Source organism: Megachile rotundata, chromosome 16 (assembly GCF_050947335.1).
Source record: "Megachile rotundata isolate GNS110a chromosome 16, iyMegRotu1, whole genome shotgun sequence".
Classification (NCBI taxonomy): domain Eukaryota; kingdom Metazoa; phylum Arthropoda; class Insecta; order Hymenoptera; family Megachilidae; genus Megachile; species Megachile rotundata.
The window spans coordinates 10,106,816-10,128,136 of NC_134998.1; the positions used below are offsets into that span (position 1 = coordinate 10,106,816).

Here is a 21,321-nt window from a genome sequence, read left to right on the forward strand (position 1 = left end):
AAGTCATGGAAAATCTTCGCAAGTTGTAGAAAATTGTACCTGAGTCATGGGAAATTGTCTTTGAGTCATAGAAAAACATGTTAAGACATGGGAAATCCTCCTAAGTTATGGAAAATCATATCCTGAGTCAAGGAAAATTGTCTTTGTGTCATGGGATATCACCATAAGTCATGAAAAATCTCTTTGAGTCATAGAAAAACATTTTAAGTCATGGAAAATCTTCGTAAGTTGTAGAAAATTGTACCTGAGTCATGGGAAATTGTCTTTGAGTCATATAAAAACATGTTAAGACATGGGAAGTCCTTCTAAGTCGTGGAAAATCGTACTTGAGTCAAGGAAAATTACCTACAAGTCATGGAAAGCAATGTTTGGGTTATGGGAAATGACTGTAAGTCACAGAAAGGAGCTGCAGGCAATAGAGCATATCTTGAAATCATGAAAACGTCGTTGAAGTCGTAGAAAATCAGATATGAAAAGTTTCTTCCGGTCGAATTTCTGTAGTCAAAGATTTCCGTTCCGACAATCATAAAGTTGAAGAGCATTAGAAACGTTATTCTTACTCACCGCCAAGTTTTGAGCATTAAGGCGCCATAGGTGAGGGAAAATCCAATTTCTCGCAGCCAAACTCGCACCGTGCACGTAATAACGTTTGGACGGGGGTACATTACTATCGTCTGAAACAAATAAATTGCTTTCTCTTCACATTTTTTTTTTCACCACCGAACGGCACACGCTAAACTCGATTTGCCAAGAGGCGAATTTTCTTTCGTTGCCAGAATTTCCAACAATATCGGTACAGGTGTTCCGACATGGAAAGAAAAACATCCACTTACGCCGCGAATAAAACTAACTTTCTCTGACTTCCAACTTTCTGTATTTTCGTTCGATCGATCGTTCATAACACATCAAACGTTCCTGTGTTTCGGGCAGATGGACTGATGGAAATTAATCAATGAATACGTCACTTATCAATTAAAGTAATTAATGTGTAAAGCAACTAATAAATCAATTAATAGAAAATTGATGGGGAGCTGCAAATGAAAAAGTGGATAACCGGAAAGTCGAAAAATGTGAAAATGGGATAATGAGAAAATGTGGAAATTGGAAAATGTGAAAATTGGAAAATGGAAAAAGGTGAAAATTGGAAAATGAGAAAACTTGAAAATTGGAAAATGGAAAGAGGTGAAAATTGGAAAATGGAAATACGTGAAAATTGGAAAATGGGAATGTGTGAAAATTTGAAAATGAGAAAATGGGAAAAGTGGAAAATGGAAAGAGGTGAAAATGGGAATATGTGAAAATTGGAAAATGGGAAAAGTGGAAAATTGAAAAATGAAAAGAGGTGAAAATGGGAATATGTGGAAATTGGAAAATGAGAAAATGGGAAAAGTGGAAAATTGGAAAATGGAAAGAGGTGAAAATTGGAAAATGGGAATACGTGAAAATTGTAAAATGAGAAAATGGAAAAAGTGGAAAACTGAAAAAGTGAAAAGGTAGAAAATGTGAAAATAAAAAATATGAAAATGGAAAGTGTGGAAATGATAGAAAATGTTCCTTGCAACAAACATAACATTCAGCATCTCCGTTAAAATCGCAATTAGTGTAACAATATCGACATAATTCACATTATCGTTTGCCATTTTCGATAATTCGGTGGAAAATACCAGGGCCGTTTCACGCTACATATCGCGTGATTGCACTAATTGGTAATCGAGAGAATAATTTTGATAGTCCACCGATGAATCGCGTGCCACATTAACCGAGCATTTCCAATTAGATTCTCTTCGTTCACCTTTTATCATGCTGCCTCTCGTGTCGATGTGCCGTATATATTTCTCGATCTAACCGGGAAGTAAGGCGCTGCCGTTTATCGGATAAAAGCCACTAAACGAAACGGCCAATTGCTCCTTTAATGCCTATCATCGTCGCCTTCTCAATAAAATTAACTTCAACGGCACTTGAAACTGTACTTGAACCTTATTAATAGACGTACTTTCATGAAACGTGCTTGTACAACGCGCTGTTCAAAACATTCGCGGTCACCAATTACCCCTATTCTTGTTAAGTCATCGTACAAGAGACACCTGTTATATAGCCATTGAATTTTGAGAACCTTCTTGAAATTAACATCGGTGCTTAATTCGGGAAGTGGGAAATTGGACAATAGAGAGCTGACAAAATAGAAAATTGGGACGTGAGAACATTTGAAAATTTGGAGACAGGACAAATGGAAATGGAGAAACTAGTAAATTAGAAAATTGGGAAATTGGATAATAGAAAAAAAATTAGAAAATTGGAAAATTGGAAAATGGGAAAACTGGAAATTTGGAACTTGAGAAAATTGGAAAATTGGAACTTGAGAAAATGGGAAAACTGGAAAATTGGAACTTGAGAAAATGGGAAAACTGGAAAATTGGGACTTGAGAAAATGGGAAAACTGGAAAATAGCAACTTGAGAAAATGGGAATACTGGAAAATTGGAACTTGAAAACATGGGAAAATAGGAAATTTGAAAATGGGGAAATTGGAACTTGAGAAAATGGGAAAACTGGAAAATTGGAACTTGAGAAAATGGGAAAACTGGAAAATTGGAACTTGAGAAAATGGGAAAACTGGAAAATTGGAACTTGAGAAAATGGGAAAACTGGAAAATTGGAACTTGAGAAAATGGGAAAACTGGAAAATTGGAACTTGAGAAAATGGGAAAACTGGAAAATTAGAACTTGAGAAAATGGGAAAAGTAGAAAATTGGAACTTGAGAAAATGGAAAAACTGGAAAATTGGAACTTGAGAAAATGGGAAAACTGGGAAATTGGAACTTGAGAAAATGGGAAAACTGGAAAATTGGAACTTGAGAAAATGGGAAAACTGGAAAATTGGAACTTGAGAAAATGGGAAAACTGGAAAATTGGAACTTGAGAAAATGGGAAAACTGGAAAATTGGAACTTGAGAAAATGGAAAAATTAGAAAATTAGAACTTGAGAAAATAGGAAAATTAGAAAATTGGAACTTGAGAAAATTGGAAAAACTAGTAAATTAAAAAATTGTAAAACTGCAGAACTCAAAAGCAGATAAAATGACTAAAATATAAAATTGAAAAACAGAACAATTTTCAAGTGGAACTACAATGCGAATTTTGTAGCCGAAATGTTTGAGAAAGAAAATCACGAAGCTGCAACGTCGCAATACAAACAGTTGTGTTATGTGTACGAATATATGTGCAAGTTAATAACAGATTTTCAATATTTCAGTCCCTGCAGTTCGTATTACTTCAAGCACGCAGAATTTTTAATATTTTCCATGTCGATTAACGATTAATGATATCCAGATATTTGACCGTTCGATACCGAACAGTTTATTGATTCTGACGTTCATTGAATATCAAATGTTTCACGAATGGCAGAACAATATTGCTGAAAATGTTTGTCGATGAGCTTGACTCCGTGAAAATATTTGTAGCAGTATCAATTTCAAAATAAGACCGACAATTTTCAGGAAAATTATTTGTTAAGGCATTCCTCATAAAATACAATATTAATATTGCGCGGACGGAAATTTAGAATAAAACGAAAATCGAACAATTTCGATGTGCATTAAATTCCTATTAATTTTACATTGAATTTGGGAATACGCAATAAACGGCAGAATTGTCAAATAAATTTTCAATGAATTATTGAATAAATTGCAGTCATTAATTCTATCGTCGATACTCGTTAATTTTAAATGAAACGTTTTAACAAATATCGTGTATGAATTCTGTAATACGATATACCTTCTGTAAATAATTCGACCGAAAATTGAGTTATATACTTTTCACAAAAAGAATAAATTTCAAGATTTTATCAAATTACTCACCGTGCAATAAATGAAAAATGCGCCAAGCACAATGACACGAAGAAGAACCGGACTGGCAGCTCGTACCACCTGTAACAACGCAGCAGAAAAAATTAAATTATAAAAATGAAAAAGTGTACTCAACACGAGGAAATTTTCTTTGATAACATTATAACATATCGCAAAATTGAATTACACCGTTAAAATCTCAAGCACTACTTTTCAAAGCGAAATAGGAGTGAATGGGTAAAGGAAAAATATTAAATTTTCACACAGAAGAAAACTGAGCACAAGAATATTAAATTTCTTAATAAGCCACAGACGAAGAAATGGAGGTGTAACGTTTCGCAGCGAAGGGAACAAAGAATCAGCGATATCTACAAAGCATTATTCAGCTTTCAAAACGTTCAAGTAATTCTGACGCAAAAATAATTGCAGTGTAACGTGTATCTGAAGTTCAAAATAAATTTAATAATTGGGGTTTTAAACAAGAGGTGCAATTTTATTTACTAAACAATGTGAAATCATGGAGGGTATTATATGAATATGCTGCCTCAAATAATAGAATAATTTCCTATATTAAGGGCATTCTGAAGAGTAATTAGAGGGATTATAGTTTGCAGGGGTATTAAGCATGATTATTTGGTGCGTGACGTGATCATCGATGGGTAATAATACCACCCGTGGGTATTCAATACGTAGCATCGCCATGCAAGGTTATTCAACGCGTGGAGATATCACGCAAGAGGCACCACGCGTGGTTACTCGATGCGTAGCGACACCACGCAAGGTTACTCCACGTGTAGTACTACCACGCGTGGTTATTCGGCGCGTAGAGACACCACGCAAGGTTAGTCGGCGCGTAGAGACACCACGCAAGGTTAGTCAGCGCGTGGCGACACCACGCGTGGCTACTCGGCGCATGGCACTACCACGCGTGGCTACTCGACGCGTAGCACTCTACCACGCGTGGCTATTCGACGCGTAGCATTACCACGCGTGGCTATTTGACGCGTAGCACTACCAAGCGTGGCTACTCGACGCGTAGCACTACCACGCATGGCTATTTGACGCGTAGCACTATCACGCGTGGCTACTCGACGCATAGCACTACCACGCGTGGCTACTCGGCGCGTAACACTCTACCACGCATGGCTACTCGACGCGTAGTGACACCACGCGTGGCTACTCGGTGCGTGGCACTACCACGCATGGCTACTCGACGCGTAGCACTCTACCACGCGTGGCTACTCTACGCATAACACTACCAAGCGTGGCTACTCGGCGCGTAGCACTACCACGCATGGCTACTCGACGCGTAGCGATACCACGCGTGGCTACTCGACGCGTAGCGACACCACGCGTGGCTACTCGACGCGTAGCGACACCATGCGTGACTACTTGACGCGTAGCGGCACCACGCGTGGTTACTTGACACGTGACTAGCTGATGCGCAGTAACTCCACGCGTCGCTATTCGACGAGTAGTGACGCCACGCGTGGTTACTCGACGCGTAGCGGCACCACGCGTGATTAGTCGATGCGTAGCGACACCACGCGTGCTTACTCGGCGCGTAGTAACACCACGCGTGGTTAATCAGTACGTAAGTAGTCGATGCGTTGCGACACATGCTTCCTCGCGTCCTTCCACGTGTTATTAATCGCCACATAGTAACATCTATGGTACATCGACGTTACGGCACCGCACATAACTTCCTGTCACGCACCTATCAATGAATGCCCACTCACTCGACTACCCTTGCCACTACAATATAACAAGTGCCCCTTTCGCAACTATTTATCATCTACTAAGACACCATCAAAGTATCTAAAGTACCATCAAAGTATAATACCTTCCTAAATTTCTTTATAAAATGCCCTAATAATTCAAACATTAAGAATCACTCAATTTGACTTCGTATATGCCTAGCCAGCTTCTTTCAAAGCCATCGGGTAGTGAAGGTGCGAGAACGGCGTCCTAAAGAAGAGGAGTGGACGTGAAAAATAACATAGAAGGAATGGGAACGCGTTTGTTGGCGGTGGAATCGGCTGCAGTTCCCTTGCGGAACCGGTGTGGGTGTAACCGACTGTATTCCCGAGAAAGTGCATACAAATCGTTGGCCTTTCGAGAGCAAGCGCATTTATGCACTTCACGAAACGATGGAGTTTCATGGACGAAGCCAAGAACGACCTAACCCACTTTTGTTCGCAAATCCTGCTATTTGTCGAGCGATTTTTCGATCGTGACTGGGTGTGTCGTAATTTTTGACGACGCCAGGCGATTGTTCTATCGAAAATGAGGGAAAATCTTACGGGAAGTTTGTTCGTTCGAGATCAGCTTTACGGGAGAGGCGGGATTTGGTTATAGGGAACAGGGGTTCTCAACTTGTCACGCTTGTTGACGCTTGAAGAACGTATTCGTGAAAATATTGTGTAATAGTATGTCAAGTGAATTTTCGCACCAAATACATTTCTGAATGTTTCAAATATTTCAAGGAAATTCTATTGAAATGTTTCGACGAATGAAAGCTTAATATTACTGCGACTGACGGCAGTTAATTTCTTCCGCGGCGCTCGATTCCCAGCTTCGATACATTTGGTATCGAAGCTTTTCATTTGTATACTTTTTCAATGGAGCTCGGAATGCCAGGAAAAATGTTTTCGTGTACTCAGTATTTTCGTAGAAGACTATTTTCGGTGTCGGCAAAGTGGGCGGAAGGAGTTCGCGGGATTCTCAAATATTATTCATCCAGCCAAATATTTGAGCCCGCGAAATTACGGTGTACATTCCCCAATTGTTTCAAATTGCATACTTTTTATAATACATAGAAACATAGAAAAATGTGAACATTTTCCGATATCGGTAGGGGAGTGTTTCAACTCAGGCACGAAGAATTTATTCAATTCCTATATCATTAATTATTTTGCAGTAACAATATATCAAGCTTGTTCACTTTTTTAAGTTCGCGAGGATTTTTGCAAATTTTTATTTATGTAAATTCTTTATTTTTTTTATTATTTAATTTCGATTGGTATGTAATTTGTTTATTTTACAAGTTTTCAGTGCTTTTATTGTCGAATGACTTAGTTTTTCATGAACCTTTTCAAATCTCCCGCCAATTCTCGTCACACCACCGCCATACTTCTAAGACTGTTAAAGTTGCAAGGGTTTCCTATATTTACAACTTTTTTGTTCAATTTCTCTCATTTGTTGTAATTGTTCCATTATGCAATTATTTTTTTATAATTTTAATATTTGAATGTGTTAATATTTCATGAATCTCCAAAAGTAATTTCAAATTTCCCGCCAATCCTTATCCCACCGCCGCCATCGTCGATCGAAATAGCGGAGTTAAATTAGAGATGTTTAATTATCCGAAAGTGTAGTTCCTCGAATTGGTAGATGAACCATTTACCGACAGTTTACGCAAGAAACACAGACGTGAGAAGTCTGGAACTGGTTTGTTAAATAGGAAATCGGAAGTTGGCGAAATTGCATTCGACGAGCGGAGCCATCTCTTCGGGAACTTCCATCATACAATGGGATCATTTCTCATCCCCTTGTCCCTTTTAGGGGAAGGTTTCCTACTTAATCCAACAAGATTTTGAGGCTCGAACCCCTCCAATCCCGCCGATAAACGACTTTCCAAACAAACTTAATATTTGTCCAAACTGTTAGACCTATGGATACTTCTTCCTTTCTTATTCTCGCAAACTTTGTGTCCGTCCATTAAACTTCTTCCATCCTTTCTTATCTTTCCTTGTGTATCGGATAATTTCACCTTAGGACGTTTCATAATTGTATTTAAATTGAAACATAAAATTAAATAATCTGAACTACATTATGCGATGATACTTTGTCTCGAGGAGACAGTTTGACAAAATCTTGGAGCGTAGTTACTCCACCCATAGCGTCACCACGCGTGGTTACTCGACACGTAGTAATTCGGTGCGTAGCACTACCACGCGTGGTTACTCGGCGCGTAGCACTACCACACGTGGCTATTCCGCGCGTAGCACTACCACGCGTGGTTACTCGGCGCGTAGTACTACCACGCGTGGCTACTCGACGCGTAGTACTACCACGCGTGGCTACTCGACGCGTAGCTCTACCACGCGTGGCTACTCGACGCGTAGTACTACCACGCGTGGCTACTCAACGCGTAGTACTACCACGCGTGGCTACTCGACGCGTAGTATTACCACGCGTAGTATTACCACGCGTGGCTACTCGACGCGTAGTACTACCACGCGTGGCTACTCAACGCGTAGTACTACCACGCGTGGCTACTCAACGCGTAGTATTACCACGCGTAGTATTACCACGCGTGGCTACTCGACGCGTAGCACTACCACGCGTGGCTACTCGACGCGTAGCACTACCACGCGTGGCTACTCAACGCGTAGTACTACCACGCGTGGCTACTCGACGCGTAGCTCTACCACGCGTGGCTACTCGACGCGTAGTATTACCACGCGTAGTATTACCACGCGTGGCTACTCGACGCGTAGTACTACCACGCGTGGCTACTCAACGCGTAGTACTACCACGCGTGGCTACTCAACGCGTAGTATTACCACGCGTAGTATTACCACGCGTGGCTACTCGACGCGTAGTACTACCACGCGTGGCTACTCGACGCGTAGCATTACCACGCGTGGCTACTCGACGCGTAGCACTACCACGCGTGGTTCCTTGACGCGTAGCACTACCACGCGTGGCTATTCGACGCGTAGCACTACCACGCATGACTACTCAACGCGTAGCACTACCTCGCGTAGCTACTCGACCCGTACCACCAAATATTCACAATTTAAAATAAGAAATCAATTTTCACAGGTTTAGTCAATATAGTTGATCACTTTATTTGAAAATTTTTCAGTCTTCCAATATTCCATTTTTATGATTACAGATCACTGCGTTTACCACGGCGAACAGAATAACAATGAAAGCACAATAAAACAGAAGCGTACATGTTTCGCCCATTAGCGAGATACAGAAATTTCGAGAGCGGAAAATATAAAAAAAAAATACGCAAGTGAGAGAGGATTAAAACGCTGAAAAGAATGAGGAATGATTCGGAAACTCGTCAGGTTACGTTGCAATCACGTCCTCACCTGTTCTATTTCCTCGTCCGCGATTCAAACGGAGAAATTTTCTTGCCTTTCTGCGAATCAGGTGGATTTTCGCTGAAGGTTACCTTTCACGTGATATTCTCACGTGGTTTCGAATTCGACGAGCGTGGCTTCGTTCTCGCGAAAGAAGGGAGAAAAAACTTTCATGGAAATTACTTTCCCTATGTGAAATATGAATATTTTTTTGAAAGCCATCTCAAAAAGATAGCGCGAACAGATTTATTTTATTTATTTCCTTTTTTCTGTTGCCGTAACATGGTTGAGTGCTTCGCATCAAATCATTACACTGCGTCCTTTACGCGAACACGAAAGCGTAGCACATTTTTTACTTTTTTCGTTTTTTGTCTAATGAAGTATTTACGTGTTCGTTCGTGCTTGCGACTTCGATTTGGACGAGAAATAATTTTTAGGTCAATTAGTGAAAATTCGAGATCGATCAATTAAATTTTCACGTTTCTACGGAAAATTAAAAGCATACGTTGGTTGAAATCTGAACGTAGCTTATGTCGAGTGTACATCATCAGCAATAATTAAAAGATACGTTCACTTATCGCTTTAAACCAGCAAGGAGGACTATTCATTATTACGCAAAGCGATTGCGTATTGAAAAGTCGAGCACTATCGAAATTTCCTCGTATAACGAATCCCTTGGGAAATAAAGGTGGATGTTTCGGCGCTAATAGGGATTGAATGGCGCTGCTTGATTCCGCGAAAGCCACAAGGATTTCCTATTTATTCTCGATCATTTTTTCCTCCCTCAGTTTTAATTAATTTGATTTCCGTAGCGACGGCCAGGAAGATGGATTGATATTTGAGGGAAGTCGAATGAAACTTCTGTGGGATCAACTTATAATCTGATTGCAATCCGACGGCGGGTTTCGTATTGATTTCATCGGATTTCCGTTAATGGCGATCCTTTCTCGTCAAGGGAGTTCCTGGAAATCCGGATGGATACCGATACCCAGGATTTTTCGTTCAAAATAAAGCGCGGAATGTTATTGTTTAGCTATGCGTTTTCATATATGTTTTGCTCCCGTTCGTTCGATCAATACGGGAAATATATATCCCGATTGCTCCAGGGAATATTATAAAGCTGTTATGAGTATTCGACACATTTATTAAATACGTACGCACGAATTTATTTGATGCTATTATTGTTTCAGAACGTTAGTCTGTACGTATGCTGTTATACTATTTATGTCTGACCTCGAAAATATACTACTTGTGCAGTCACATATAGATACGTTCTCGTCTGATTGACTGTGGTTGGGTTGTACTACTTGTCTGGTCACACACGGTTACATACTACTTGCCTGGGTACATAGGTCGTGTACTACTTGTCTTGCTATATACGCTTACATACTACTTGTCGGACTACATAGGCCGTGTACTACTTGTCTGACTATATACGGTCACATACTACTTGTCTAGCTACATACGGTTACATACTACTTGTCTGGCTACATACGGTCACATACTACTTGTCTGACTATATACGGTCACATACTACTTGTCTAGCTACATACGGTTCCATACTACTTGTCTTGCTACATACGGTCACATACTACTTGTCTGACTATATACGGCCACATACTACTTGTCTAGCTACATACGGTTACATACTACTTGTCTGGCTACATACGGTCACGTACTACTTGTCTGACTATATACGGTCACATACTACTTGTCTAGCTACATACGGTTTCATACTACTTGTCTGGCTACATACGGTCACATACTACTTGTCTGACTATATACGGTCGCATACTACTTGCCTGGCTACATACAGTCACTTATTATTTGGCTTGCTATATAGAGTCACTTATTACTTGTCTTGCTACACAGAGGAACATGCTACTTGTCTGACTATATATGGTCACATACTACTTGCCTGGCTACATACGGTCACATACTGCTTGTCTTGCTACATATAGTCACTTATTACTTGTCCTGCTACATAGAGGAATATGCTACTTGTCTGACTATATACGGTCACATACTACTTGTCTGGCTACATACGGTCACATACTACTTGTCTGGCTACATACGGTCACATACTACTTGTCTTGCTACATACAGTCACTTATTACTTGTCTGGCTACATACAGTCACTTATTACTTGTCTTGCGACATACAGTCACTTGTTACTTGTCTGACTACATACAGGAACATGCTACTTATCTGACTACATACAGGAACATGCTACTTGTCTTACTACATACAGGAACATGCTACTTGTCTGACTACATACAGGAACATGCTACTTGTCTGACTACGTACAGTCATGTACTACTTGTCTGACTACGTACAGGCCTATGCTACTTGTCTTATTACATACAGCCCTATACTACTTGTCTTATTACATACAGCCCTATATACTTGTCTTGCTACATACAGTGCTACACTACTTGTCTGTCTACATACAGTTACTACTTTTCTGACTACATACGATGTTAAACCACATATGTCTTACTATATTTACCCTCCATCCCCAATGTCTTAAAAGTTACATTACGAACTGCATCTCAAACGGTGTCACCTATATCTCCATGGAAAAAAGTACATTTTCCGACTGCCGCAAACGAAATCAGGCGAATATCAAATTCATAAAATCTGATTTATCATAACATGCGAAATATTTGAAAAATCTATCGAGTTCGTATTTATCTTTCGTTCTCTCACCTGTCTTTTCAAATAAAACCGTGAAAAGTGGAATAACAAACGTAAAATTCAGAACATGTGTCATGAGGTGTAGCGAGTTGCGGTCCCCAGTGTGCAACACGGAATTTTTTCTTATTTTTCACTTTCAATTCTTCACCATGGACGGGACGGAGAGATGCACTATTTCGTTATTACACCAGCAGGGCGAGAAATGAAAACGAAAAAGAGAATAGTAGAAAACGAACGCGGGCGTATATTTCACCGCTTGTTTTTCACCTTTTTTCTTATCGACCGTTTCTTGTTATTCGACTAATGACCAACAGAATGTTCCGGAATTTCGAATGGAGATAGCTGTTCTCCCCTGTTTGCGTCCGACTTAACGATACTGCGAGCCCTCGCCATCGTATTAAAATCGCATCATTAGAGCGTGAAACTGGAGGTAGGGCGATTTCGAAAGAAAAACGAGCGCGAACGCTTTTTCCTTTCAACAATTTACCTACAGAGCGTATTCGAAGTACATTAAATTCGAAAATTTTTGAAATAATTTCGCTTCTCTGAAAGTAATTGTTAGAAAATGGATTCTTCCAAGTTGAAACAGTGGAAAATCGGAAACGTCGAGACGAAAGTTAAGACAGAACGGATGATTCTTGCGGCTATATCGCGGGAACGGTTAAGCCGTTCTTGAAGAGCTCTCTCCCTTGGCTAATGATTTCCTCTGTCTCCTCGTCTCGCTCCAAAAGACACTTCTCTTAATTTTCCTCGATTTTTCGCCTTCAAAGATGAACACGCTCCACTGCGAAACTTCATTACGTTTCATCGTTACAGTTCAGTCATTAATTATTATACCATTATTTTAATTACGCTATACAAATGTATTTACTGTATTTTTACATACGCTGTACATTTCTTTTATCACCAATTCCAAAAACATTTCGCTCGCGTAAACATTGATTTATACTACTTAAATATTTCAAATATTTGTATGGGATTTGATTAATATTCCACAGCTGTTCATTTCCATATGAGCAATTGTTGATCCGCAACCCGCAATTTAACTATACATTGAAATTAATGCAAATTGCTGATTACAGTTTAGAAATACATGAAATTCAGAATACAGAAATTGCGTAATTTTTCAATTCATGTACCGTTAATACCATGAGCCATTAGACGAATAAAAATCAGTCACTATAACATTTACTATTACACAATGTACTTTTTACTGCATAGCTCAACGTGTAAATTGATTTTGTTCCCCCGGAGAACATATCAGAAGTGAATTTCGTTCGCGCGGAAGTAAATTACTCTGCCAGACGATGTTTCGCGTCAGAAACGCTTCCGCAAATCGGACGTCTCGTGTACGGTTAATTAATGTCGGTTTTCTTCTGATAACCGTCCGGTCACGATCGTGTCACGGCTGAATAAAATGGCCGCGGCCGTCGAAGGGAAAACTTTCCACTGGTTTCTTCACCTTTTGACATTTCACGGTTCCTTAATTTCTCGCCAACTTTCAACTCGACTCGTGCCTCCGATCTGTAATGAGTTTTCCACCGCAGGAAACTTCGCGTTCCTTCTTATCCGATTGTTAGTAACTGCCGTTTCAGGATGTCTGAACGTTGGAATATACCCGTTGCGAGTTTAAAATTGACTTTATTTTTAAAAGTCGCGAAACGTAGCGAAATGAAAAGATTTATTTGATGCCCGACTTATTCTCGACTTGTACTACTGATGTTTAATAATAGGTTTCTATTAAGGTACACAATGAATCGGAGATACAAGATGAATTGTTCAGTGATACGTTTACGTAATTATTCGTAAATTTACTGCAAACGTGTCTGACTTATGCTTGACATGTATTACTGATGTTTAGTAATAGCTCTCTATTAAGTTACACAATGAATCAGAGATGCAAAATAAATTGTTCAGTGATACGTTTACATGATTACTCGTAAATTTATTGGAGACGTGTCTGACTTATGCCTGACTTGTACTACTGATGTTTAACAATAGCTCTCTATTAAGGTACACAATGAATAGGAGATACAAGATGAATTGTTCAGTGATACGTTTACGTAATTATTCATAAATTTACTGCAAACGTGTCTGACTTATGCTTGACATGTACTACTGATGTTTAACAATAACTCTCTATTAAGTTACACAATGAATCAGAGATGCAAAATAAATTGTTCAGTGATACGTTTACATGATTACTCGTAAATTTATTGGAGACGTGTCTGACTTATGCCTGACTTGTACTACTGATGTTTAACAATAGCTCTCTATTAAGTTACACAATGAATCAGAGATGCAAAATAAATTGTTCAGTGATACGTTTACATAATTATTCGTAAATTTACTGCAAACGTGTCTGACTTATGCTTGACATGTACTACTGATGTTTAACAATAGCTCTCTATTAAGGTACACAATGAATCAGAGATGCAAAATAAATTGGTCAGTGATACGTTTACATGATTACTCGTAAATTTATTGGAGACGTGTCTGACTTATGCCTGACTTGTACTACTGATGTTTAACAATAGCTCTCTATTAAGTTACACAATGAATCAGAGATGCAAAATAAATCGTTCAGTGATACGTTTACGTAATTATTCATAAATTTACTGCAAACGTGTCTGACTTATGATTGACTTGTTCTACTGATGTTTAACAATAACTCTCTATTAAGTTACACAATGAATCAGAGATGCAAAATAAATCGTTCAGTGATACGTTTACATAATTATTCATAAATTTATTGCAAATCTGACTTATGTTCGAGTTATACTACTGTAACTCGCAGTTCACAAAGCATCAATGCCCACTCTCTTTCCACAAACAATTCCGACCCCATTTCGTTAATCGTTTGATAAGAACACGTGTCTGAGTTTGTAGCTATCAGCAGCAGAACACCGCGAGGGAAATTCGGTACATGACAAAACAGAAAAGCTCCACTCGAGTGTAAACCTTTACTTTAGCAACAAACAGCAGTTATCCTCGTTGTCAGGCTGGGCTGCAGGGTTTTGGAGGGAGTGTTCGACTTTAATAAACTTCCGAAGCGACGCGGAAGAGCAAACAGATTTTCTCGGAGACTGCACCGAGAGCAGTATCGAAGGCGCCGGTAACAAGAACGCTAACTTACGTAAGCAGCACGCGGTTACACGATGAATAATACATGGCAGTGTCGTTACGTTCGCCGGCTTTATGCGAGCGCCGGCATTCATCGGTGACGCAACAGCGCCACGGTGCCGCTAGATTTCAAGAGCAAATTCCACGCGGTTTGGCACGCGTTCGGGTTTGCAGATAGCTGACCCAATGGCGTACATGATTCGACCCGGCTCGGCAATAACTCCCGGGGATAGTAACCGTCGCAACTACGGCGACTTGTTACGCTAATGGGCCAGCGGCACGTCACATATGCGGTCTCATTACGATTTTAATCGTCAACCGACGGTCAGTTCGCCTGCTACCCGACCATTAGACCGGCCGTTTAATTGTCTGACCGTTCTGCAGTTTGGATCGTTACTCTTCCGTATTGTGGACGTTACTGGGCCAAGAAAAGCCTGTCCTTCCACGTTCGAAGTTTCCATAAGAAGCCCGCGGGCATCGGTTATTCAATGCTTATCTTGCTTTGGGCCATTTCCTAACCGGAGGGTCTGATTTAAAGGCAGATCTAGATTAGCTTAAACCTGGCTCGAATTTAATTCGACTCCGCGTTAAATGTAATCCACTTTATGGCCACCTGGACCTGGGCCAACCCTATCTGCGAATTCTAATCGATTAGGCTCCACGAATCTGTCTTATTGTTTCCTATGCTTAATAACAGGCATAGACTTTTCTTTGCTGTAAGCTTCGTATAACTCCAATTACGGGGAACCCTTCAAGAAGCAAGTGGTCAACAACGCCGGCAACCTAACCTCTTCTGGTAACCCGAGATTCCTTTAGGAATCGAGATGTTCGAAGGGAAAGGGATTTTCTCATCGATAGCCCGAAGCCACTGGAACGCATCAGGTGTTACGGAACAACTTCTCGACCCGTTAACGGCGCTCGGCAGCGTTAAATTAACCTTCGCTAGAGGTTCACGCGAAGCGCACGATCGCGGAGAGGTTAATCCGTTCGGCGATAAACCGAGTGGCAACGCGGACCAAGATATCGTATCTGGCTCGTTATGGCGCGCAGGAAGAGGCGAATATTACGCGGCATCGTGCTCGTAAATGTAGGCGCGTATATTAGATGCACGCTCGTAAAGCGGTTTAATGTGTACGCCGACGTTACATCAAAGAAACTCGTTAAAGCCGGGCGCCAAAATGGTCTGAGGCCAAAAGAGAGCAGAACGGAGCCAAGGCATTTGTTCACTTAGACATATTTATTCTCTCTGCACCTCCGCCTGAAGACGAACAGGCAACTACCTTCTGTCTTTGCGCTGGGATTAAGTTCAACGTACTGTGTCAGACATCCTTTGTGTTGTTGCAAGTAATTAACGCTGACGAGCTGCGTGGCTGCGATGCTGTCGTCAACAAAGTTCCTGCGATGTGACAACTCTAGTTGGCCACTTAAAGGAGATAACTGTCTGCGCGCAATGTGCGAGCTAATTCAGCGACGGTGCCGCCGTTGACTGTTAGGTACGAACGCTGTGACGAAGGCTGGAACGCATGCCGATCTGTCTTATCATACTTTAGTGATGGGATGCAGGGTAGATGCTGCAAGAGTGGGCCTAGCGGTCAGGACCACGTTGGACATGCCCGGACTTTTCCCATTGGGCTGGGCTGTTAATCACAACTACTATACGTTATAAAGTTGAGGAAATATGTGTCACTCGACTTGTATTATCATAATTGAGCGATGGGTAACGTAGGTGTTGCAGAACCTACTGGAGCTTAGCGGTCAGATGAGTACCGGGTTGGTCATCCCTCAAGGTTTCCCATTGGGCTGGAGTGTTACACACAAATACTATGCGTGATAAACTTGAGGAACTATATCTCCTTCGACTTGTATAATTATATTTGAGCAATAGGCAGCGTAGGCACCGGAGGACCTACGAGTGAGCCGTGGACCTAGCGGTCAGACTACCGCTTTGAACATCCCTCAAGGTTTCTCATTGGGCTAAAGTGTTACACACAAATACTATGCGTGATAAACTTGAGGAACTATGTCTCCTTCGACTTGTATAATCATATTTGAGCAATAGGCAGCGTAGGCACCGGAGGACCTACCAGTAAGCCGTGGACCTAGCGGTCAGACTACCGCTTTGAACATCCCTCAAGGTTTCCCATTGGGGTCCCTAAACTCCGCAAACGCTATAAATCTACTGGGTACAGTCCAAAGCTTCTGTCAAGTACATTCGTTGAGTCCTCAGGCGCTTCAACACTCAGCACGACACGTGAATTCACTCACTAAACGTGTCAACTTATCTGAACAAAGTGTTGAAATCTTTATCGCAACACGTATTTCTATATCTCTGCAAGGATCAGCAGAGATTTCTGCACGCACAAGAGGCGGAAAGGAAGATGATCCACCGGATCGATTTTCCACATAGAAATGCGTGAAAAGGAGGACAGGCTGCTGGCAACATTTATATGCTAAACTGAAATATATTGCCTGGATGCATGGCTTACGGCCAACTTTTCCACGTTTATTCCATTCACGTGCCGTGATGACAGTCTCCTTCGCGGATTTCACCGACTCACGACCTGTATCACGATTTATTCGCGGATTCCTGCCTGCGAATTGGACTGCCCCTTTCAACAACTTTTAGAACTTATAACGGCTCTTATTGTGAATCATTTGCTATTTACTACTTTGTTCTTTGCTTCGACTTTTAACGGAGATGTAGGTTATAGGTCGTCGTGGTAGATTATGGTCATTATAGCTCGAGATGCGCGTAATTTGGGAGAATTTGAGGTTAGGAATTTATTTGCGTAATGCTGCAGAAGGTTTATTAACTTCATTTAGTGTGATCTGGTAAATTACGACATGCATATTATAGCACGAGATGATGTTCGTAATTTGGGAGAATTTCTGGTTATGAATTTATTTGCGTAATATTCTGAAAGGTTTAACTCTGCAGTTTTTTGGGTAATATTTAACTTCATAATATATATGTTAACGTGAAAGACCGAAATTGGAGAATGTCGGTATATACCAAATACGTCGGTGAAAGACCGAATATTTTATTACATTCTTGTACATTCGGACCCTCACCGGTATATGTCGACAATCACAGATATGCTCTGGTGGAGGTCCAAAAGAGAGGAGCCGACAAAGAAGCGACTGGCTCTCTCCCGCCAAATCCTGTGTTCTGCTGGGAGTCAGTCAGCTTTGTCAATCTTATGCAAGCTTTGCTAACGCGAGCAACGTTTCCTTAATTTTTTTTCCAATACCGTAATTTATACTGAATGGATACTGCAGTAAATCGTGATCTTTTTCTTGAAAAGTTAAATGCATTAATTGCGGGTCAACGAGAAGACAATTGTTTTTATTTTTCTCAAGAAAAGTACTCTAAAATACTTTCTGAAGTGGTTTCTGCTAAAACTAAGTGCAACACACCTTGGATTACAGACGATTAAAACGTTTTGACGTTTTAAAAATTAATGATGAAAGGAAATTAATTGTACCATTAAAATCAGGGGAAACGAATATACAGTATTATGTTACCAATGAAAAATTGTTCAGTATACTATATGAAACTCACGGCAGAATAGGCCACGGAGGAAGAACACGTATGCTTAGAATGTACTGTGTGTTTTAAATTCTTGGTCTCTCCTCTCAGAAAGAGAGGCGAAAAAGTTACGTCAACCTTGTGACGTTTTATAGCGACCGAATTACGGAGAAGAAAATATAAATCTCCGACATGTTCAACATTCACCATTAGTGCATGGTGAACGTCGACATTTACCGGTGTAAGTCAGAAATAAGGGTATTTAGCAAATATTTCGGACATACACCAAGCGACTATGTGAATGTCGACATTCACCAGATTTCTGTAACATAATCATGAAATGTATTAATGTAATTGGTGACACGTGGTAATGAAACAAATAAAAATACAAGGTGACGAAACTTTTGAATCACCCGATACACTTGAATTTTCTAATTTGTTTGGCGGAGCAAACACACGCGTACACAAGTGCTCAAGTTCCGTCTGGAATTCAACAACTTGTTGCATTTCGTGGGCAGCGTTGAAATTCAATTACGTATCCGCGCGTTGCTTCAGAAAATATTACTCCGACTAATGAAGCACCAAAAAATTCCGCGAATTCCAGTCAGCAATTACAATTGTTAAATTGTCGTGTAACAACCGTTTCTGTCATTCGCGAATTTTTAATTTAATACTCGAATGTCGCATATCAAAGTTGTAAAATTGAACAACGCGAAAGTAAAACGCGTCCCCTCGTCCGCTTAATGCGCAAATTGCAGCGTTTCGAAACACGTTTATATCCGAAAAAGCGATGAAAGCGCACAATCCGGCATTCGGACCACTTTTCCATTTCCGTCATCTAAAGCTCGTTGTTTCCCTGAAAAACTCGAAATATTCGGCTGCCGAAACGGACAATCGGCCCGTTGGAAACCGGTTACACTTCGGTCTTTTTAATCACGCTCGAGAGATTGAAGAGCGAAATTCGTTAGCCTGCCAGCTCGAACTTTCGATTATCCACCTAACGGTCCTAACGCTTTTTTCCGCCACTGGACACGTGGCCGTCGTTTCTATACCGTGGAAAAGTGATTTTCCTGCGAGTTAACCGATCCCGTTCAAAAAGAAATCGAGTTTTTCGTACGCGTTTCAAAACGCGTTTTTCGCTCGATTGTTGACCGAAGCAAACAGCCTCGATTTACATCGGAAACCGCGGCTCGACTTTGCAATGCAGAAACGTAATCTGCATTCGAAAGTGCGATTCGAGTTGCCAGACTCGAGACAACGGGATTACGGTCTTGGCCTAATTAATTCCCCTCACTCTTTTCGCCAGATTCTTCAGACTCGCCGAGTCTTCTGGAATTAAATTACGCCGGACGCCTCTTTGATCGTGTTCGGAAGGAGTCTCGACAAGTTCAAGTATTTTTGAACGGATTAAATAGACTTTGAGGATGGTGTAGATTCGAGAAATGTGACGAGTGCTGGGAGGGTTCATAAACTCAGGAAAAAGATTCGGTGTTCAAGCACTAATTTTGGGGAGTCTCGTTATATGGCCGATTGAAGGTTATGTTTATTATTTATTATAATAGGGATTATTATAATGTTATAATAGATTTGGCAAATCCAAATGGCAGGGAAAGTTTCAAGTTCCTACCGTCGGCCATATAACGAGAACCTTAACAACAGCACTGTTCATGCATGGAGGTAAATTTGCCTTGAATTTATTGCAATATTTATTATAATAGATTCGGTAAATCCAAATGACAAGGAAATTTTCAAGTTCCTGCCGTCGGCCATATAACGAAAACCTTAACCACAGCACTATTCACGAATAGAGGTAAATTTGCCTCGAGTTTATTGCAATATTTATTATAATAGATTTGGTAAATCCAAATGGCAAGGAAATTTGCAACTTCCTACCGTCGGCCATATAACGAGAACCACTGTACTTAACCACAGCAGTATTCATGAATAGAGGTAAATTTGCCTTGAATCGCTTACCTTCACGTTTCCGTATTTCCAAGTGAAAAGGGCAACAGCCGGCAAACAGGCAATGACACAGCATTCCAGAATCAAAATGGCCGTTCTCATCAACCAGTTCAAGGAAACCACACAGGGAGAATCGTCCTCGCAGGACTCGCAGCCCTCTGCACACGGAAGACACTCGAAAAAGCCGTCCACGTCGTATTGACTCTCTTCACCCTGAATAACATACAAACTTCCTGAAATTTACACATGTTCTTGAACAAATTTTTATTTCTAATTAAGTGCCATAATCACCGTCAAATTATGGTAATTATAATCCAACTGAAGTGTCGCAAAATAAAAAATTTCAAAGTGAAATATTTATGTAATAATTTTCAAACCTTCACCCTCGATCGCTATATTTTTGACATAAATACATTTTTTTGTGGCTATATAATATTTTCGTCGAAATCTGTAGATGGCATAATAGAGTCGTCGAAAAAATTCCTACTCGTATTTCACCGAATTTCGCCGTCATTCATCGAGGGTAGTTTCGCGTAGCGAGGACGGTTCATTATCGTCCATATTGGAAACACATCCCCGAAACAAATTTCCTATAAACGGGCACTGCACGACACCGTTCGCGGTAAATCGCACCGACACAAATCACGCCGTCGTAAATCGCGAATACGATCGGACTTAAATTCCAATGGATTTATCGTTCTCACAAATCACAGCTGGCTGTTATGGTTTACAGGACATTAGGGCCAACTAAATGCACCAACCTGTATCTACGGTGCCGATGAACCTTAATGTTCTTGACCGAGCAAAGTATACCCTGGCGAGGGTTATTTCTCATGCAAATGTCTTTCTTGCGAATGCTTCAGCCTTCAAATTAAGGTCCTTTAAATTAAAGGGAAGAGAGTGATCGATCATGGAAACGAAATGAGCAGAGCGCAGTTGGTGGAGTGGATATGCAACAGATTGCTGGCAACGCGATAAATTAAATGATATCCAAGTGATCGTTCGCATAATTGCAATTACACGCTGACAGAATTACTAAGTGCCTCGAGGATTGACTCTGAAGAAAA

The 21,321-nt window shown here is 40.6% G+C and overlaps 1 protein-coding gene across 1 annotated transcript in view; it reads right to left on the bottom strand.

Annotated features, from left to right (window-relative positions):
- Positions 1 to 21,321, bottom strand: part of LOC100882071 (metabotropic glycine receptor) — a 114,847-nt gene that overhangs the window by 23,567 nt on the left and 69,959 nt on the right. Inside the window, exons 5-7 of the mRNA XM_012283499.2 lie at positions 20,267 to 20,467; positions 3,857 to 3,925; positions 565 to 674 (exon numbers count right to left, since the gene is read on the bottom strand). Of these exons, the coding sequence (XP_012138889.2) occupies positions 565 to 674; positions 3,857 to 3,925; positions 20,267 to 20,467 (380 nt within the window). The remainder of the gene's footprint in view (positions 1 to 564; positions 675 to 3,856; positions 3,926 to 20,266; positions 20,468 to 21,321) is intronic.